Source organism: Nerophis ophidion, linkage group LG04 (assembly GCF_033978795.1).
Source record: "Nerophis ophidion isolate RoL-2023_Sa linkage group LG04, RoL_Noph_v1.0, whole genome shotgun sequence".
In the NCBI taxonomy this organism is placed as follows: Eukaryota; Metazoa; Chordata; class Actinopteri; order Syngnathiformes; family Syngnathidae; genus Nerophis; species Nerophis ophidion.
In genome coordinates this window covers 85,686,187-85,709,332 of record NC_084614.1, presented here as the reverse complement: position 1 = coordinate 85,709,332, position 23,146 = coordinate 85,686,187, and the positions used below count along the sequence as shown (strand labels likewise).

The following is a 23,146-nucleotide window of genomic DNA, read 5'->3' as shown; positions in this document are numbered from 1 at the left end:
TAAAAAAATACATTTGTAAAAATTCAGTGTAAAATAAATTCAGTGCAGAAAAATTAGTTTGCTCCAAAACCCAAATCCCACATACGGTCAAATAAACCTGAAGTACGTCCTTGGCTCATCCTGACTCAGGATCCGTTGCTTCAGTCCTCAGCAAAGGGACAAGCGGTAGAAAATGGATGGATGGATGGAGTCTCGGGTTTTGAAGCGACGCATATTTCCGCACTGATATATTTTCATACTGAATTTTAAAACACTGTACTTTAACACATTTTGCTCACATCTTCAATAAAAATGTGAGCGTACGATTTATATATTTATATATATTTTTTCCACAATCAGTGTCCATAAAAGTTTTTGTCATAAAGACAGAAATGAACCTCCATTGAAACATTCAGGCATCTTCAGCATTCACACAAATTATTAATAACGTTGTCTTCTTTACTGTTGCACTTTATATTGTCGTCACACATTTCTGAAACATAAATACTTTGCCGACAAAAGCTTGTGCGCAAAATTTATTCCGTCCGCAAAATGGGAGCGTGCTCCTATTGGTCCATTCGAGTCACCCGGCTGCCTCTCATTGGCCCGTTCACCAGCGCTGTGCTGTGTCTCACTGGCGCCCTCTGGCGGAGGAGCGTGTGCGAGCAGGAAGGCATGCTGCTACATAGCGGAGTCGGCAAGCGCTCATGCGACGGTCCAAAAAGTGCGAAAGTGGGCACAGACGGCGGACATGCGCGCGCACATGCATGCGGGGGAAGGGATTCGGGTGTAAACGTGGTTTCCAAGCAACGGATACTTTTTTTTTGGTTAACAGTCTGATTGTCTCTCCTCTATTTACATCACAGTGGCTCCTTCAAGCTCCTCCCACTTCCTCCTGACAGCTGGGCGTGGCCGCCTGAGATCCGTTCGGGGCAGGGGGGGGCGGGGCTAGGATAGGTCGTGGCTGCTGGGGGTCTTCCCGCCGTTAAGTAGAGCCGAGGCGCTGCGACTTTTTGTGGGCGTGGCGCTGCCTGAGCGGGACAGCTCCGTCAGGTCGTGGAGGGACGGCTCTCTGTACATGGCCACTGCACACACACACACACACACACACACACACACACACACACACACACACACACACATTGCATATTGTCATTGTGTAATATTTCAAAGTATAACTGTTGGGGTGGTATAGCTTGGTTGCAGGTTCGAATCCCGCTTCCGCTATCCTAGTCCACTGCCATTGTGTCCTTGGGCAAGACACTTTACCCACCTGCTCCCAGTGCCACCCACACTGGTTTAAATGTAAAAAAAAAATAATAACAATAAATTAAAGCTGCAAGCAGCGTTGGTCGGGTCCGCCTTTGGCTGCTGCCGCCGTGACCCAAGTCCCGATCTTAGTCAGACCTACATAGAAGTTTTTGTTTCATCACTCTACGGCATTCCTAACAGAATTTACAAGCAGTTTTGTCAGTTTTTTTTTTTCCTAGGGGGCGCTAGAGCACAATTTTCATTTTTGGGGTTTGTTTTTTTTATTGGATGGCAATTTTCACCAGTCCTGATGTGTGTGTAAAATTTGGTGAGTTTTGAAGCATGTTAAGGGGGTCAAATTACTGATTGGCGTTTCTGGATGTTGTTGATAAATGGCTTTCGCTTGGCATAGTATAGCTTTAACTTGCACTTAGAAGCAATTTAAAGGGGGTCAAATTATTGTATTTTATGTGAGACCATGTCTGTTGGCGTTTTGTGTTGGTTAGATATATATATATGAGTGTGAATGCTGTCTGTCTATCTGTGTTGGCCCTGCGATGAGGTGGCGACTTGTCCAGGGTGCACCCCGCCTTCCGCCCGATTGTAGCTGAGATAGGCGCCAGCGACCCCGAAAGGGAATAAGCGGTAGAAAATGGATGGATGGATGGATGGATATATATATATATATATATGAGTGTGAATGCTGTCTGTCTATCTGTGTTGGCCCTGTGATGAGGTGGCGACTTGTCCAGGGTGCACCCCGCCTTCCGCCCGATTGTAACTGAGCTAGGCGCCAGCGCCCCCCGCGACCCCGAAAGGGAATAAGCGGTAGAAAATGGATGGATGGATGGATATATATATATATATATATATATATATATATGAGTGTGAATGCTGTCTGTCTATCTGTGTTGGCCCTGTGATGAGGTGGCGACTTGTCCAGGGTGCACCCCGCCTTCCGCCCGATTGTAGCTGAGATAGGCACCAGCGCCCCCCGCGACCCTGAAAGGGAATAAGCGGTAGGAAATGGATGGATGGATGGATATATATATATATATATATATGAGTGTGAATGCTGTCTGTCTATCTGTGTTGGCCCTGCGATGAGGTGGCGACTTGTCCAGGGTGCACCCTGCCTTCCGCCCGATTGTAGCTGAGATAGGCGCCAGCGCCCCCCGCGACCCCGAAAGGGAATAAGCGGTAGAAAATGGATGGATGGATGGATATATATATATATATGAGTGTGAATGCTGTCTGTCTATCTCTGGTGGCCCTGCGATGAGGTAGCGACTTGTCCAGGGTGAACCCCGCCTTCCGCCCGATTGTAGCTGAGATAGGCGCCAGCGCCCCCCGCGACCCCGAAAGGGAATAAGCGGTAGAAAATGGATGGATGGATGGATATATATATATATATATATATATATATATATATATGAGTGTGAATGCTGTCTGCCTATCTGTGTTGGCCCTGCGATGAGGTGGCGACTTGTCCAGGGTGCACCCCGCCTTCCGCCCGATTGTAGCTGAGATAGGCGCCAGCGCCCCCCGCGACCCCGAAAGGGAATAAACGGTAGAAAATGGATGGATGGATGGATATATATATATATATATATATATATATATATATATATATATATATGAGTGTGAATGCTGTCTGTTTATGTGTGTTGGCCCTGTGATGAGGTGGCGACTTGTCCAGGGTGCACCCCGCCTTCCGCCCGATTGTAGCTGAGATAGGCGCCAGCGCCCCCCGCGACCCCGAAAGGGAATAAGCGGTAGAAAATGGATGGATGGATGGATATGTATATATATATATGAGTGTGAATGCTGTCTGTCTATCTGTGTTGGCCCTGCGATGAGGTGGCGACTTGTCCAGGGTGTACCCCGCCTTCCGCCCGATTGTAGCTGAGATAGGCGCCAGCGCCCCCCACGACCCCAAAAGGGAATAAGCGGTAGAAAATGGATGGATGGATGGATATATATATATATATATATATATATGAGTGTGAATGCTGTCTGTCTATCTGTGTTGGCCCTGCGATGAGGTGGCGACTTGTCCAGGGTGCACCCCGCCTTCCGCCCGATTGTAGCTGAGATAGGCGCCAGCGATCTCAAAAGGGAATAAGCGGTAGAAAATGGATGGATGGAAATTACAGCTCAAAGTAGCAAAAATGACATTTTTTAGGAGACTTTGCACAGGGGTTCTTTGAAGGCGCGTAACATCGAAACCGTAGCACTTATCAAAACTCTGTGAATAACTTTTAATCAGAAGGGTTCAATCTCTCTCCTGTGCGAGTTTGAAGCCGAAACGACAAAGGGACTCAGAGGAGATTTTAGGAATGTCGTAGAGACATGATACAAAAACCTCTATGTAGGTCTGACTTAGACCAGGTCTTGGCAGCGGCCAAAGGCGGACCCGACCAACGCTGCTTTGCCATGGGCAGGGCGGACCCTAAAAATTAGATATTGGGTTTCACTATGTAAAGCGCTTTGAGTCACTAGAGAAAAAGCGCTATATAAATATAATTCACAATTCACAAGTAATCACAGCTTTAAAGGCCTACTGATAGTTTATATATCAATGATGAAATATTAACATTGCAACACATGCCAATACGGCCGCTTTAGTTTACTAAATTACAATTTTAAATTTCCCCGCGAAGTATCCTGTTGAAAACGTCGCGGTATGATGACTCGTGCGCGTGACGTCACCGGTTGTAGCGGACATGTTCTTCATCGCATAATTACACAGTATTCTGGAAATCCGTGTTGCTGAATCTGTTGCAATTTGTTCAATTAATAATGGAGACGTCAAAGAAGAAAGATGTAGGTGGGAAGCGGTGTATTGCAGCTGCCTTTAGCAACACAAACACAGCCGGCGTTTCCTTGTTTACATTCCCGAAGGTGAAGCTTTACTATGGAACAGAGCGGTCAAGCGAACATGGTTCCCGACCACGTGTCAACCGGCGAGAAAATTGTGCTAATAAGTCGGCTCTTACCGTAGACATGAGCGGAGCTTGCGTCCTCCTGCAGCCGCGGACTATCTTACCTCCTCCCACCGGAGACACTGGCGGTCACCACAACCGTGGCCGACTTTCAGGTACCATATAATCTCACTAAAACACTAGTAACACAATAAGCAGATAAGGGATTTTCCAGAATTATCCTAGTAAATGTGTCTAAAAACATCTGAATCGCTCCCACTGCCCTCGCCTTTTTTTTTCTACTATCAATCAATCAATCAATGTTTATTTATATAGCCCCAAATCACAAATGTCTCAAAGGACTGCACAAATCATTACGACTACAACATCCTCGGAAGAACCCACAAAAGGGCAAGGAAAACTCACACCCAGTGGGCAGGGAGAATTCACATCCAGTGGGACGCCAGTGACAATGCTGACTATGAGAAACCTTGGAGAGGACCTCAGATGTGGGCAACCCCCCCCTCCCTCCCTAGGGGACCGAAAGCAATGGATGTCGAGCGGGTCTAACATGATACTGTGAAAGTTCAATCCACTAGTCCTTCACTCTCACTTTCCTCATCCACAAATCTTTCATCCTCGCTCAAATTAATGGGGAAATCATCGCTTTTTCGGTCCGAATCGCTCTGGCCGCTGGTGGCCATGATTGTAAACAATTTTCAGATGTGAGGAGCTCCACAACCCGTGACGTCACGCGCACATAGTCTGCTACTTCCGGTAAAGGCAAGGCTTTTTTATTAGCGACCAAAAGTTGCAAACTTTATCGTGGATGTTCTCTACTAAATCCTTTCAGCAAAAATATGGCAATATGGCAAAATGATGAAGTATGACACATAGAATGGAGCTGCTATCCCCGTTTAAATAATACAATCTCATTTCAGTAGGCCTTTAAATAGGTCAATAATTCATAACAACATTCATTCATTATTTTTTTTGGAGCAATGACAGTTTAACCCCGGCCGAGTCACACCAAAGACGATTAAAAATGGGACTCATTACCTCCCTGCTTGGTACTCAGCATCAAGTCTTGGAATTGGGGGGTTAAATCACCCAAAAAATTATTCCTGGGCGCGGCCACCGCTGCTGCTCACTGCTCCCCTCCCCAACCCTTTTTAAAAAAGTAAAAAAATATGCAACATACACCCCCCAAAAAAGTTCTAAGTGTAATATTTGATGTGAAGAATTGGGGGTTAAATCACCGAAAAATGATTCCTGGGTGCGGCCACCTCTGCTGCTCACTGCTCCCCTCACCTCCCAGGGGGTGATCAAGGGTGATGGGTCGAATGCAGAGAATAATTCCGCCAAACCTGGATGTGTGTGTGTGTGTGTGCGTGTATGTGTGTGTATGTGTGTGTGTGCGTGTGTGTGTGTGTGTGTGTGTGTGTGTGTGTGTGCGCGTGTGTGTGTGCGTGTGTGTGTGTGCGTGTGTGCGTGTGTGTGTGTGTTCGTGTGTGTGTGTGAAAATCATTGCCACTTTAACCTTAACTTTTAAGTGTTAATATAAGCCATGTGTGTGTGTGTGTGTGTGTGTGCGTGTGTGTGTGTGTGTGTGTGTGTGTGTGAGAGACAATCATTGGCACTTTTTGCTTAACTTTTAAGTGTTTAAATAATATTTTATTTTAATGTCTAGATTAACTTAATTTCCGTCTATAAGTTTTTTTTAATGTTTTTTGTTTTTGTTTTGTATGTTTGATGCCCCCCTTTTTTTCCAAATAAAAAAACTAAACAAAATATGCAACATGCACCCCGCCCACCCCCCTTCCCCCAAAAAAACAGTTCTACGTGGAATATTTGATGTGAAGAATTGCACCCCCCAAAATAAAAAACAAACAAACAAAAAAATGGTTTCTAAGTGAAATCAACAAAAAATGATTCCCGGGCGCGGCCACCGCTGCTGCTCACTGCTCCCCTCACATCCCAGGGGGTGGTCAAGGGTGATGGGTCAAATGCAGAAAATAATTCCGCTAAACCTGGTTTTGTGTGTGTGTGTGTGCGTGTATGGTGTGTGTGTGTGTGTGTGTGTGTGTGTGTGTGTGTGTGTGTGTGTGTGTGTGTGTGTGTGTGTGTGTGTGTGAGACAATCATTGGCACTTTAACCTTAACTTTTAAGTGTTAAAATAAGCCATTATTTTTTTTATTGTATTTTATTTTAATGTCTAGATTAACTTAATTTCGGTCAATAAGTTTTTGTTTTTTATGTTTTTTGTTTTTGTTTTGTATGTTTGATGCCCCCATTTTTTTTCAAATAAAAAACTAAACAAAATATGCAACACCCCCCCTCAAGAAAAAACAACAAAAACAAACAAACAGTTCTAAGTTAAATATTTGAAGTGAATAAGGAGTAGGTCCTTATTCACTTCAAATCATTCATGACAACACTGATTTTTATTATTATTTTTTGAGCAATGACAGTTAAAAAAAAATATATATTTTTTTTTTTATTGGGGATCCAAAAGGGCCCCACACAAAAAAGTGTAAAAATAATTCATACACATATTTAATTTTCTTAAATGTCTAGATCAACTTCATATCCGTCAATTATGAGTTTTTATATGTACATATAAAACGTAAAGCATAATACTACCACCACCATGCTTGACGGTAGGTATGGTGTTCCTGGGATTAAAGACCTCATCTTTTCTCCTCCAAATATATTGCTTGGGTATTGTGGCCAAACAGCTACATTTTTGTTTCACCTGACATCACATGGACAAAGATAAGACCTTTCTGGAGGTCGGTTGGTAGAGCGGCCGTGCCAGCAACTTGAGGGTCGCAGGTTCGATTCCCGCTTCCGCCATCCTAGTCACTGCCGTTGTGTCCTTGGGCAAGACACTTTACCCACCTGCTCCCAGTGCCACCCACACTGGTTTAAATGTAACTTAGATATTGGGTTTCACAGATTGGCGTTTCTGGATGTTGTTGATAAATGGCTTTCGCTTGGCTTTGAGTCACTAGAGAAAAGCGCTATATAAATATAATTCACACAATTCACATGTTCGGTGGTCGGATAAAATAAAAATTGAACTGTTTGGCCGCAATACCCAGAAATATGTTTTGGAGGAGAAAATGTGGGGCGTGTAATCACAGGAACACCAAACCTACCGTCAAGCATGGTGGTGGTGGTATTATGCTGTGGGCCTATTTTGCTGCCAATGGAACTGGTGCTTTACAGAGACTAAATGGGATTACCTCCAAATTCTTCTGGACAACCCAAAATCTTCAGCCCGGAGTTTGGGTCTTGTGCCCAGTTGGGTGTTCCAACAGGACAACGACCCCAAACACACGTCAAAAGTGGTAAAGGAATGGCTAAATCCGGCTAGAATGAAGGGCCTTCCCAAAGTCCTGACTTAAACGTGTGGACAATGCTGAAGAAACAAGTCCATGTCAGAAAACCAACACATTTAGCTGAGCTGCACCCATTTTGTCGAGAGGTAGTGGTCTAAAAGCTGGTGGTCCCTAATGCTGTGGCCTTACCTTTGAGGGGTTTGGGCAGGAAGTGTGCGGCCGCCTTGTTCTTCTTCACGTGGTTTCCCTTCATGATGGCGCCCTCCTTGTTGAGGCCCAGGTACCAGGCCCGGCCCGACGCCTGCTGGCGGTACAGCATGGAGGAGTACGTCACGTAGTAGTTCTCAAACACAGACTCCTTGAACTTGCACTCGGGGGTGAAGTGTTCCTGTGGACGCAAACATCGAGTCATGTGACCCATAGACTGCAGCGCCGTTAGCCTGCGTCTCCGTGGCAACCGGCTCCTCCCTACAATGCTGAGGATGCTGGCTGGGTTGCCCCGGGAAACCACTTCTTATTTTAACCTCATCACCTTCTGAGTGTGTGTGTGTGTGTGTGTGTGTGTGTGTGTGTGTGTGTGTGTGTGTGTGTGTGTGTGTGTGTGTGTGTGTGTGTGTGTGTGTGTGTACATACAGAAGTGTAGAGGAAGCCCTCGCTGTTCATGGCCAGGTACAATTTGCTTTGGACCCCCTGGATGGCCACCACACGGAGACCCACAGGGATCAGGTTGAACACAGCTGTGAACACACACACACACTTTTGATGATCTGAGGGTCCACACACACACACACACTTTTGATGATCTGGGAGTCCACACACACACACACACACGTTTGATGATCTGGGGGTCCACACACACACACACATTTGATAATCTGGGGGTTCACACACACACACATTTGATGATCTGGGGGTCCACACACACACACACATTTGATGATCTGGGGGTCCACACACACACACACATTTGAGGATCTGGGGGTCCACACACTCACATTTGATGATCTGAGGGTACACACACACACATTTGATGATCTGTTGCTCCACACACACACACTTGATGATCTGGGGGTCCACACACACACTTGATGATCTGGAAGTACACACACATTTGATGATCTGTTGCTCCACACACACACACTTGATGATCTGGGGGTCCACACACACACTTGATGATCTGGGGGTACACACACACATTTGAAGATCTGGGGGTCCACACACACACACACACACACACACACATTTGATGATCTGGGGGTCCACACACACATTTGATGATCTGGGGGTCCACACACACACATACAAACACACACATTTTTTTGAGGATCTGATGGTCCACACACACATTTTTAATGATCTGGGGGTCCACACACACACATTTCTAATGATCTGGGGTCCACACACACACACACATTTGATGATCTGGGGGTCCACACACACATATTTAATGATCTGGGGGTCCACACACACACACGTTTGATGATTTGAGGGTCCACACACACACACACACACACACACACACACACACTTTTGATGATCTGGGGGACCACACATACACACACTTGATGATCTGGGGGTCCACACACACACACACACACACATTTGATGATCTGGGGGTCCACACACACACACGTTTGATGATTTGAGGGTCCACACACACACACACACACACTTTTGATGATCTGGGGGACCACACATACACACATTTGATGATCTGGGGGTCTACACACACTTGATGATCTGGGGGTCCACACACACACACACACACATTTGATGATCTGGGGGTCCACACACACATTTAATGATCTGGGGGTCCACACACACACACATTTGATGATCTGAGGGTCCACACACACACACACACACACTTTTGATGATCTGGGGGTCCACACACACACACACACACACACATTTGATGATCTGAGGGTCCACACACACACACACACTTTTGATGATCTGGGAGTCCACACACACACACACACACGTTTGATGATCTGGGGGTCCACACACACACACATTTGATGATCTGAGGGTCCACACACACACACACACACACACACACACACACTTTTGATGATCTGGGGGTCCACACACACACACATTTGATGATCTGAGGGTCCACACACACACACACACTTTTGATGATCTGGGAGTCCACACACACACACACACACACACACGTTTGATGATCTGGGGGTCCACACACACACCCACACACACACACACACACACTTGATGATCTGGGGGTCCACACACACACACACACATTTAATGATTTGGGGGTCCACACACACACACATTTGATGATTTGGGGGTCCACACACACTTGATGATCTGGGGGTCCACACCATACCTTCCAACCCTCACGGATTTTCCGGCAGACTCCCGAAATTCATCGCCTCTCCCGAAAATCTCCCAAAATTCAGACGGAGCTGGAGGCCACGCCCACTCCAGCTCCACGAGAACCTGACTCAATGTTGTGACCCTCTTAAACAGGACAATACTGCCATCTACTGTACATAGAATAGAATGTAAACATATTCTACATTTAAGTGCAGTCAAGGAACATGGATTAGGGAGTCTGCTGTTCCGAAGCCCACAGTAAAGAGACGTAACTTCATCACGTCGCCTGCTTATTGACTCCAACCCGATATATTACACCGTAGATGAGCAAAATTAAGAAATACGCTTGCAAGTTCCAGAACGGTTGGAAACAATAATTTCAGTTTATCCAGAAGAGTTCAAAGGGGAAGGGGAATGTTGCCTGTACATTTTGTAGAACAGACACGGTTAACGGATATTCAGCCAAGAACGGTCAGCGAAGCACAACTCATTGTTCACAACCCACGTTGCAAAATGGATACCCGTTGGTGTATCTCATGCTGAGACAAAGATGGCTATGCTGATAGCTGGAAGCAACATCCCGTTCTCGTTTGCGGACGTCTACAACAAATCCGTGGAGGATGTTTCTGAATTCGGAGATCGCTTGCCAATACGCAAATGGCAGAACAAAGGCTACTCAAATACTGAAAGGTAAGTGGTGTTTTTTTTTTTTTAGTAACCAGCAAGCATGTGCTTGCTGGTTACTAAAAAAAAACAGCTAGTAGTAACAGTAGAACAACTGTGTTTTTATTACTGTGTATTTGATGCTGTCTGAAATTCAACTATTTATTTTATATATATATATATATATTTATATATATATATATATATATATATATATACTAACATAAATATATATTGTTAGAATTCACTTAAAGTCAAGTATTTCATACATATATATATTTATATATATGAAATACTTGAGTCGGTGAATTATACGCCACCCCTCTTAACCACGCCCCCTGCCCCCTGAAATTGGAGGTCTAAAGGTTGGCAAGTATGGTCCACACATACACACACACTTGATGATCTGGGGGTCCACACACACACACACACACAGACACACACACACACACACACACAGACACACACACACTGACAGACAGACAGACAGAGACACAAACACGCGGAAACACACACACACATTGACATACAGACACACACACACTCTGACGCGCACACACATATACACACACACACACAATTCACACACACACACACACTGACAGACAGACAGAGACGCAAACACACACACAGACACACACACATTGACAGACGGACACACAAACACACTCTGACGCACGTACACAGACTCACACACACACACACACACACACAGACACACACACACTGACAGACAGACAGAGACACAAACACACGGAAACACACACACACACACACACACACACATTGACATACAGACACACACACACTCTGACGTGCACACACACACAAACACACACACACAATTCACACACACACACACTGACAGACAGACAGAGACGCAAACACACACACAAACACACACACATTGACAGACGGACACACAAACACACTCTGACGCACGTAGACAGACTCACACACACACACACACATGCACACAGAATCACATACACAAACGCACATGCACACAAACACACGCACATGCACACGCACGCACACACACACACACACACACGCACACAGACTCACGTACACACACACAAACGCACACGCACATGCACACAAACACACGCACATCCACACATACACACACACTTGATGATCTGGGGGTCACACACACACACACACACACACACACACACACACACACACACACACACACACACACACACACACACACACACACACACACACACACAGACTTGGATGACTTACCGTAGGCGCTGTCTTCTTCTTTGGTGCCGTGGACGCTGCCATCAGGGTCCATCAGCAGCTGGTAACCATGACGACTGCACAGCCGCGTGACGATGCCTTTGAGCTGGGGTTCTGTGGAAGGGGGCGGGGGTTTATCAACACGGACCCGTCACGTGACCACCGCACACGCCGCCCGACACGACAACACACGCCAAGCATGAGGATGCATGATGAAGCCCCCCCCGCCCCCCCCCCCCCCACACCCCCCAACCCCAAACATTCGCTCGGATGACGATGGGGGGGGGTGATGACGTCACACCTGGCGGTCGCCTCCTCTTCCGCTTCTTCCGGGAGCCAAACAACTTGACGCGCGAGAAGACGCTCAGCGTGCTCGTCTCGTGCTCGTTGGCGCCCTTGCTCGGGCTCCCGCGGCACGTGCTCCCCTTCTCGCGTTCGCGCGCCTGCCGCTTCTGGCGCATGAGCGAGCTGGCGATGGCGGCCGCGCGCGACATGACCCCCCCGGAGAGAGAGAGAGAGAGGGGGGGGAGGGTGGGTGCGGGAGAGAGGGGGAGTGGGGATGGGGGGGTGGGGGTGCGATCACGTCACGTCACGCGTCAGGTCCTCAAGTCTTCAAGTCGGCGGAAGTCATCAAGTGCGTCCGGTAAAACTGCCCCCCTTGCCCCGCCCACCCCCATCCCGCAACCCCCCCTCCCCTCCCACGCAGCCAAGGCCACGCCCCTCAGCCCGCAGGACGTCCTGATCCACTTCTGCTCCGAATGGCGACTCTACAGCCTCTGGACAGGTGTGTGTGTGTGTGTGTGTGCGCGTGTGTGTGCGTGGAGGGATTCTCACTGCAGCTGCACAAGCCCCGCCCCAAGTCTATGTTTGTCAATGAAACAAAGCACCTTTCATAAAAAACACCCCGCAGACGTCTTTACACGTGTGTGAGTGTGCGTGTGCGTGTGCGCGTGACAAGTAAAGCTGGAGGGGAGGGGGTCGGGGGGGGGGGGGGTTGTTTTGGTGCAGAGGTGCTGCAAGAAGCTCCCATGCACATGAATGCAGCATGACGGAGGGGGCGGGGCTTCAGGAGAAAGTGACGGAGGCGACCCGGTCAATGGTGTGCGCGCGCACACATCCCTCCATGCGTCCGTTCATTCATGAATCCATTAACCCGCCCACCTGTTCATCCATCCACCCATTGAACCATTCGTTTAGCCGTCATTCATCCGTTCATCAATTGAGCCATCCACGCAGTTATCCGTTCATCAATGTGTCATTCATGCGTCCATTTATAGATCCTGCAGCCGTCCGTCCGCCTAATAATCCATTCATCCATTTGTTCAGTAATCCATCCATCATTATTCATCCATCCGTTCATTGATTAATCCATCCATGCAGCTATGCAATCAATTCGGTATTCCATCCATTCATTTATTCATTCATTTATACATCCAATCCATCTAGTAGCTCATTAATCATAAATCCATTCATCCACTCATCCATCATACATCCACCCCTTAATCTGGTATTGATGCATCTATTCATCCGTCCATCTACCCATCTATTCATACATACACCCATTAAAGCATTAACTCATCCATCTGTTATTTCACTCATCCATCCATCCATCGTTAATCAATCCCTTCTTCCATTCATGAATTAATCAATTTCATTCATACACCCATTTATAGATAAAGCCACCCATCCACCTAATAATCCGTTCATTTATCCAGCTGTTCACTAATCCGCCCATCATTATTCATCCATCCATGCAGCTATTAACCCATTAACCATGCATCTATCTATCTATCCATCTATAATTCATCCATTGTTAATCCCTTCATCCATTCATGAATTAATCCATTTCATTCATTCAGACAGACATCCATTTATAGATCAATCCACCCATCCACCTAATAATCCGTTCATTCATCCATCTGTTCACTAATTCGCCCATCATTATTCATCCATCCATGCAGCTATCATTCATCAATTCGTCATTCCATTCATTCATGAATACATACATACATTCATCAATTCATACATCCATCCATGAATCCATCTATTAACCCATTAACCATGCATCTATCTATCTAGCTATCTTTCATTCATTCATTCATGCATCCATTGTTAACCCCTTCATCCATTCATGAATTAATCCATTTCATTCATTCATTCATACATCCATTTATAGATCAATCCACCCATCCACCTATTAATCCGTTCATTCATCCATCTGTTCACTAATCCGCCCATCATTATTCATTCATCCATCCATTCATTAATTAATCTATCCATGCAGCTATCATTCATCAATTCGTCATTCCATTCATTCATAAATACATACATAAATTCATCCTTTTATACATCAATCCATAAATCCATCTATTAACCCATTAACCATGCATCTATCTATCTATCTATCCGTCTATCTATCATTTATTCATCCATCCATTGTTAATCCATTCAGCCATTCATAAATTAATCCATCATTTATAGATCAATCCACCCATCCACCTAATAATCTGTTCATTCATCCATCTGTTCACTAATCCGCCCATCATTATTCATCCACCCATTCATCAATTAATCCATCCATGCAGCCATCATTCATCAATTCGTCATTCCATTCATTCAAAAATACATGCATACATCCATCCACGAATCCATCTATTGACCCATTAACCATGCAGCTATCTATCTATCTATCTATCTATCTATCTATCATGTACCATTTATTCATCCATCCATCGTTAATCCCTTCATCCATTCATAAATTAATCCATTTCATTCATTCATACATCCATCATTTATAGATCAATCCACCCATCCACCTATTAATCTGTTCATTCATCTATCTGTTCACGAATCCGGCCATCATTATTCATCCATCCATTCATTCATTAATCATCTATCCATGCAGCTATCATTCATCATTTCGTCATTCCATTCATTCATAAATACATACATACATTCATCCTTTTATACATCCATCCATGAATCCATCTATTAACCCATTAACCATGCATCTATCTATCTATCTATATATCTATCTATCTATCTATCATTTATTCATCCATCCATCGTTAAGCCCTTCATCCATTCATAAATTAATCCATTTCATTCATTCATACATCCATCATTTATAGATCAATCCACCCATCCACCTAATAATCTGTTCATTCATCCATCTGTTCACTAATCCGCCCATCATTATTCATCCACCCATTCATCAATTAATCCATCCATGCAGCTATCATTCATCAATTCGTCATTCCATTCATTCAAAAATACATGCATACATTCATCCATTTATACATACATCCATGAATCCATCTATTAACCCATTAACCATGCATCTGTCGATCGATGGATGGATGGATCGATCTATCATCCATTCATCATTTATCATCCAATCATCCCTCCATCTAGTCATCCATCTAGACCTGGGTGATATATATGTTATCGATATGTTCGAGTATTTTGTTGTGTACAATTTATTAAAAAAAAATAATAATAAATTAAAAAAGGATGTTTCTTCACGGTGGAAGAGGGGTTAGTGTGTCTGCCTCACAATACAAAGGTCCTGCAGTCCTGGGTTCAAATCCAGGCTCGGGATATTTCTGTGTGGAGTTTGCATGTTCTCCCCGTGAATGCGTGGGTTCCCTCCAGGTACTCTGGCTTCCTCCCACTTCCAAAGACATGCACCTGGGGATAGGCCCCTCCCACTTCCAAAGACATGCACCTGGGGATAGGCCCCTCCCACTTCCAAAGACATGCACCTGGGGATAGGTTGATTGGCAACACTAAATGGTCCCTAGTGTGTGAATGTGAGTGTGAATGTTGTCTGTCTATCTGTTGGCCCTGCGATGAGGTGGCGACTTGTCCAGGGTGTACCCCGCCTTCCGCCCGATTCTAGCTGAGATAGGCTCCAGCGCCCCCCACGACCCCAAAAGGGAATAAGCGGTACAAAATGGATGGATGGATGTAAGTTTCTTCTCCTGCTGTGCTCCGCAATACTTTTTTCCGTAGTGTTGCCCCAACCCCTTACTTCCTTAGCGCACACCTAGCATCACACGGCTAATGCTAATGCTAACGAGAGCAAGACGTTTGTTCCAAAGAAGAGAAAATGTTGTTTGGTGGGAAGAAATGACTTCATCAGCGCAGCAAATACAAGAGTTTGACAGTCGATACAAGACAGCAACAACCTCAACTATCACTCAGCTCAATAGGATCATCTACACCAGGTGTGGAGGATGATTCATTCATTCATCGATTCACTAATCCACCGTTCATCCATCCATCCTTTATTCATTCATCCATTTACTAATCTTCCGTTCATCCATCCAGCCATTCAATTAAACAGTCATCTATTCGTCCATCCATCCACTAATCCCTCCGTTCATCCATCCATCCATCATCCATATATCCATCCCTCCATCTATTCATCCATCGGTTCATCCATCCAACCATCCAGACTTCCATGCCGGTCAGCTGACAAGGTGGTCCTCCATGGGTGGGCAGCAGGAGGTCCTCAGCCAAGACGACATACAGGCTGGAAGGAAAGAGGACATGTTGCCTGTCCTCTCTCCCCCTCCCCACACCTCCACGGGCCCCAGGTCACACGTCGGACGAAGCTTCTAGACCAAGGTCTACAATCCCGCCTCACGCTCCCTACAAGCGACCTACCTGAGGTGGATCTGCGTAGCGGGAAAGTCATGCTGTGCCCATGGAGCTCTGGAGCGTTTGGCACTTCCTGTTTGCTGCGCCCCCCGCCGAAGAAACAGGAAGGACGGACTCTGAGAGTCTCCACGGCTTTGGATCCATTAGACAACATTAGCGGCCATTAAAGTTTCATCAATGTTTCAGCAGCAGCACACGCTCCCAAATCACAGCACCTGCCCCCCCCTCACCATGATGCTTGTCAATCACACCCCCCCCCCTCCCCCCCACCCACACACACACACACATTGACCTTCCAGGAAGTAGACTCAGCCCGGAATGTGTGCAAAAATATCACAGGCGTCCATCCCATAATGATCGCTTATTACATACATACACTCAGAGGAGAGCACCATCCGTCCATTAAACACACACACACACACACACACACACACACACACACACACACACATACACACTTGCAGAGTAAAACTGTGTGTGTAAAACTGCTGAGCACACGGATAAGTTGCATAGTCAGCAAACTAGAAAGTTAATCGTGGAAAAGAACCGCACGATAAATCTCCCTATCTGTTTGCTCTTTAGGTCAAACTACTTTTGTTTTTGCGCCCATTTTTAACTACTTTTGTTTTTGCGTCCATTTTTAACTACTTTTGTTTTTGCACCCATTTGTAACTACTTTTGTTTTCGCGCCCATTTTTAACCAGTTCAACTCAAAGACGCCTAACTTTTACCATATGCTATTGCTGACAAATCTGTGTTAGTGATCATTTCTTCTTTGCCAAGATAAACCATATCCGGTGGCCATGTACTGCTCGCCTGTGTATCGGCTGGGGACATCTCTGCGCTGCTGATCCGCCTGCGCTTGGGATGGTTTCCTGCTGGCTCCGCTGTGAACGGGACTCTCGCTGCTGTGTTGGATCCACTTTGGACTGGATTTACTACAATAATATTTTAACCAAGTAATATTTACTACAATAGTATTTTAACCAAGTAATATTTACTACAATAATATTGGAATCATGTAATATTTACTACAATAATATTTGAATCATGTAATATTTACTACAAGAGTAGTTTAACCAAGTAATATTTACTACAATATTATTGGAATCACATAATATTTACTACAATAATATTGGAATCATGTAATATTTACTACAATAATATTTTAACCATGTAATATTTACTACAGTATTATTTTAACCATGTAATATTTACTACAATGTTATTTGAATAATGTAATATTTACTACAAGAGTATTTGAATCATGTAATATTTACTACAATAATATTTGAATCATGTAATATTTACTACAATAATGTTGAAAACATGTAATATTTACTACAATAATATTTGAACCAAGTTATATTTACTACAATATTATTGGAATCATGTAATATTTACTACAATAATATTTGAATCATGTAATATTTACAACAATATTATTGGAATCATGTAATATTTACTATAATAATATTTTAACCAAGTAATATTTACTACAATAACATTGAAAACATGTGATATTTACTACAATATATTTTGAATCATGTAATATTTACAACAATATTATTGGAATCATGTAATATTTACTACAATAGTATTTTAACCAAGTAATATTTACTTCAATAATATTGGAATAATGTAATATTTACTACAATAATATTTGAAACATGTAATATTTACAACAATATTATTGGAGTCATGTAATATTTACTACAATAATATTTGAACCAAGTAATATTTACTACAATATTATTGGAATCATGTAATATTTACTACAATAATATTGGAATCATGTAATATTTACTACAATATTATTTGAATAATGTAATATTTACTACAATAATATTGGAATAATGTAATATTTACAACAATATTATTTGAATCATGTAATATTTACTACAATAATATTTGAATCACATAATATTTACTACAATATTATTTGAATAATTTAATATTTACTACAATTGTACTTAAAACATGTGATATTTACTACAATAATATTTGAATCATGTAATATTTACAACAATATTATTGGAGTCATGTAATATTTACTACAATATTATTGGAGTCATGTAATATTTACTACAATATTATTTGAATAATGTAATATTTACTACAATAGTATTTTAACCAAGTAATATTTACTACAATAATATTTGAATCATGTAATATTTACTACAATATTTGAATCATGTAATATTTACTACAATATTATTTGAATCATGTAATATTTACTACAATATTATTGAAAACATGTAATATTTACTACAATAGTATTGAAAACATGTAATATTTACTACAATATTATTTGAATAATGTAATATTTACTACAATAATATTTAAACATCGTAATATTTACTACAAGAATATTTGAGTCATGTAATATTTACAACAATATTATTGGAATAATGTAATATTTACTACAATTGTATTTAAATTATGCAATATTTACTACAATAATTTTGAATCATGTAATATTTACTACAATAATATTGAAAACATGTAATATTTACTACAATATTATTGGAATAATGTAATATTTACTAGAATATTATTTGAACAGCGTAATATTACTACAAGAGTACTCTAATAATGTAATATTGACTAAACTGGCATCCAACGTGCACGTGCGTGAGCGTGCACGTGAGGATATTAAAATTAAAGCGAAACCAAAAGTGTCCTGCTGCCATGTTGTCAAGTAAGAAGAACACTGACCTTTGACCCCGTCCTCCTTGTCCTCTCGCCTGGTTTTCCCGCTCATGTAGACCACCGACACGTGCACGCCGCGGGCCTCACGTCCGCCCGTTCGACTTACACACACACACAGACCTCCATTTGGTAACCACGGCAACACGCTTGTTTATTTTGACTTCCTGTCATGGCGAGAGGCCTGCGATTGGTCCAGAAGGACAAGGGGGAGGAGTTATGTCCAGGACGGAGGTGACGTCTCTGCTTGCATCCAATTCGGACACCTGCTGACTCAGCACACACACACACACACACACACACACACTGAATTATGAGGCTTTATAAACGTCAGTGCACAATAAATATAAAAAAAATATTACTCAAATCAATAAGCTTTCAACAATAATGAACATTATTTAACAAATATTAGAGAATATTAAGATATCAATAAACATTCAACAATAATGAACATTACTAAACATTTATGAACATAAACAAAAACATTTGAACATTAATAAACAATAATTAACATGACTATATTAAATATAAACAATAAAACAATAATGAACATTAATAAGCAATAAATAGATAGCAATAAACAATAATATTTATAAATATTAATGAACATTATTGAACACAAATGAGTATGAAAAACGAATGAAAATTACTAAACACAAATTAATATTAATAAACACAAATGAACATGAATAAACATGATTTAACATGAATGAATATTTATAGATATTAATGAACACAAATTAATATTAATAAACATTAACAAACATTGATGATCACAAATTAATATTAATTAAAATTAATGAAAATTATTTAACACAAATTAATATTAGTAAACATTAATGAAGATTTTTACACATGATGAACACGAATGAATATTTATAAACATTATTGAACACACATTAATATTAATAAACCTTAATGAACATTATTGAAAACAAATGAATATGAATAAACATTAATGAAAATTATTGAACACACATTAATATGAATAAACAATAATGAAAATTATTGAACATGAATTAAAATTAATGAACATGAATAAACATGATTTAACACTAATTAATATTTATAGACATTAATGAACACAAACAAATAATAGTAAACATTAATGAACACAAATAAATATTCAACATTAACGAACATTGTTGATCACAAATTAATATTAATAACGATTAATGAACATTATTGAACACGAATTAATATTAATGAACATGAGTGGATATTATTGAACACAAATTAATAGTAAAAAACTTTAATGAACAAACTGAATAATAATAAACAATAACGAACATTATCGAACACAAACTAATAATAAACAATAATGAACACTATTTAGCACAAATTAGTATCAATAAACATTAATGAAAATTATTGAACACACATGAATATCAATAAACATGATTTAACATGAATGAATATTTATAGACATTAATGAACACAAATGATTATTAATAATTATTAACAAACATTGTTGATCACTATTTAATATTAATAACCATTAATGAAAATAATTTAACTCGACTTAATATTAGTAAACATTAATGAACATTTATACACATGATTGAACACAAATTAATATGAATAAACATTAATAAACACGATTGAACATGAATGTATATTTATAGTCATTAATAAACATTAATAATAAACATTAATGAACATGAATGAATATTTATTAAGCAATAATGAACAAACTGAATAATAATAATACATATTTAATGAACATTATTGAAGAGAAATTAATATTAATAAACATGAATAAACACAATTGAACATGAATTTATATTTATAGTCATTAATGAACATTAATAATAAACATTAATGAACATTATTGAACACACGTTTATATAAATAAACATTAATGAACATGAATGAATATTTATTAAGCAATAATGAACAAACTGAATAATAATAATGAACATTTAATGAACATTATTGGAGACAAATGAATATTAATAAACACGATTGAACATTTATTTATTTTTGTAGTCATTGATGAACATTAATAATAAACATTAATGAACATTATTGAACTCAAGTTTATATCAATAAACATTAATGAACATGAACGAATATTTATTATGCAATAATGAACAAACTGAATAATAATAATAAACATTTAATGAACATTATTGAAGACAAATGAATATTAATAAACACGATTGAACATTTATTTATTTTTATAGTCATTAATGAACATTGATAATAAACATTAATGAACATTATTGAACACAAGTTTATATAAATAAACATTAATGAACATGAATGAATATTTATTAAGCAATAATGAACAAACTGAATAATAATAAACAATTTATGAAAATTATTGAAGACAAATGAATATTAATTAACATGAATAAACACGATTGAACATGAATTTATACTTATAGTCATTAATGAACATTAATAATAAACATTAATGAACATTATTGAACACAAGTTTATATAAATAAACATTAATGAACATGAATGAATATTTATTAAGCAATAATGAACAAACTGAATAATAATAATAAACAATTAATGAACATTATTGAAGACAAATGAATATTAATAAACACGATTGAACATTCATTTATATTTATAGTCACTAATGAACATTAATAATAAACATTAATGAACATTATTGAACACAAGGTTATATAAATAAACATTAATGATCATGAACGAATATTTATTACGCAATAATGAAGAAACTGAATAATAATAATAAACATTTAATGAACATTATTGAAGACAAATGAATATTAATAAACACGATTGAACATTTATTTATTTTTGTAGTCATTGATTAACATTAATAATAAACATTAATGAACATCATTGAACTCAAGTTTATATAAATAAACATTAATGAACATGAACGAATATTTATTAAGCAATAATGAACAAACTGAATAATAATAATAAACATTTAATGAACATTATTGAAGACGAATGAATATTAATAAACATGAATAAACACGATTGAACATGAATTTATATTTATAGTCATTAATGAACATTAATAATAAACATTAATGAACATTATTGAACACAAGTTTATATAAGTAAACATTAATGAACATGAACGAATATTTATTAAGCAATAATGAAGAAACTGAATAATAATAATAAACAATGAACATTATTGAAGACAAATGAATATTAACAAACACGATTGAACATTTATTTATTTTTGTAGTCATTGATGAACATTAATAATAAACATTAATGAACATTATTGAACACAAGTTTATATAAATAAACATTAATGAACATGAATGAATATTTATTAAGCAATAATGAACAAACGGAATAATAATAAACAATTAATGAACATTATTGAAGACAAATGAATATTAATAAACACGATTGAACATTTATTTATTTTTGTAGTCATTGATGAACATTAATAATAAACATTAATGAACATTATTGAACACAAGTTTATATAAATAAACATTAATGAACATGAATGAATATTTATTAAGCAATAATGAACAAACTGAATAATAATAAACAATTAATGAACATTTTTGAAGACAAATGAATATTAATAAACACGATTGAACATTTATTTATTTTTATAGTCATCAATGAACATTGATAATAAACATTAATGAACATTATTGAACACAAGTTTATATAAATAAACATTAATGAACATGAATGAATATTTATTAAGCAATAATGAACAAACTGAATAATAATAATAAACATTTAATGAACATTATTGAAGACGAATGAATATTAATAAACATGAATAAACACGATTGAAAATGAATTTATTTTTATAGTCATTAATGAACATTAATAATAAACATTAATGAAGATTATTGAACACAAGTTTATAGAAATAAACATTAATGAACATGAATGAATATTTATTAAGCAATAATGAAGAAACTGAATAATAATAATAAACATTTAATGAACATTATTGAAGACAAATGAATATTAATAAACACGATTGATCATTTATTTATATTTATAGTCACTAATGAACATTAATAATAAACATTAATGAACATTACT

At 39.6% G+C, this 23,146-nt stretch overlaps 1 protein-coding gene across 2 annotated transcripts; it reads right to left on the bottom strand.

The window, feature by feature from the left end:
* Positions 1-335: 335 nt before the first annotated feature.
* On the bottom strand, positions 336-16,503 carry LOC133552110 (fibroblast growth factor 13-like). 2 transcript variants are annotated; one of them, XM_061899451.1, is made up of 5 exons: positions 16,427-16,503; positions 11,759-11,869; positions 8,132-8,235; positions 7,688-7,886; positions 336-1,064 (listed from the first exon to the last, which is right to left on the bottom strand). In XM_061899451.1, exons 1-5 carry the CDS (start codon positions 16,455-16,457, stop codon positions 928-930), a joined length of 582 nt encoding a protein of 193 aa, XP_061755435.1. In that variant the 5' UTR covers positions 16,458-16,503; the 3' UTR covers positions 336-927. The 2 variants fall into 2 exon arrangements, with proteins under 2 accessions (XP_061755435.1, XP_061755434.1); XM_061899450.1 differs by lacking the exon at positions 16,427-16,503 and adding an exon at positions 12,057-12,291.
* Between the last annotated feature and the right edge of the window lie 6,643 nt (positions 16,504-23,146).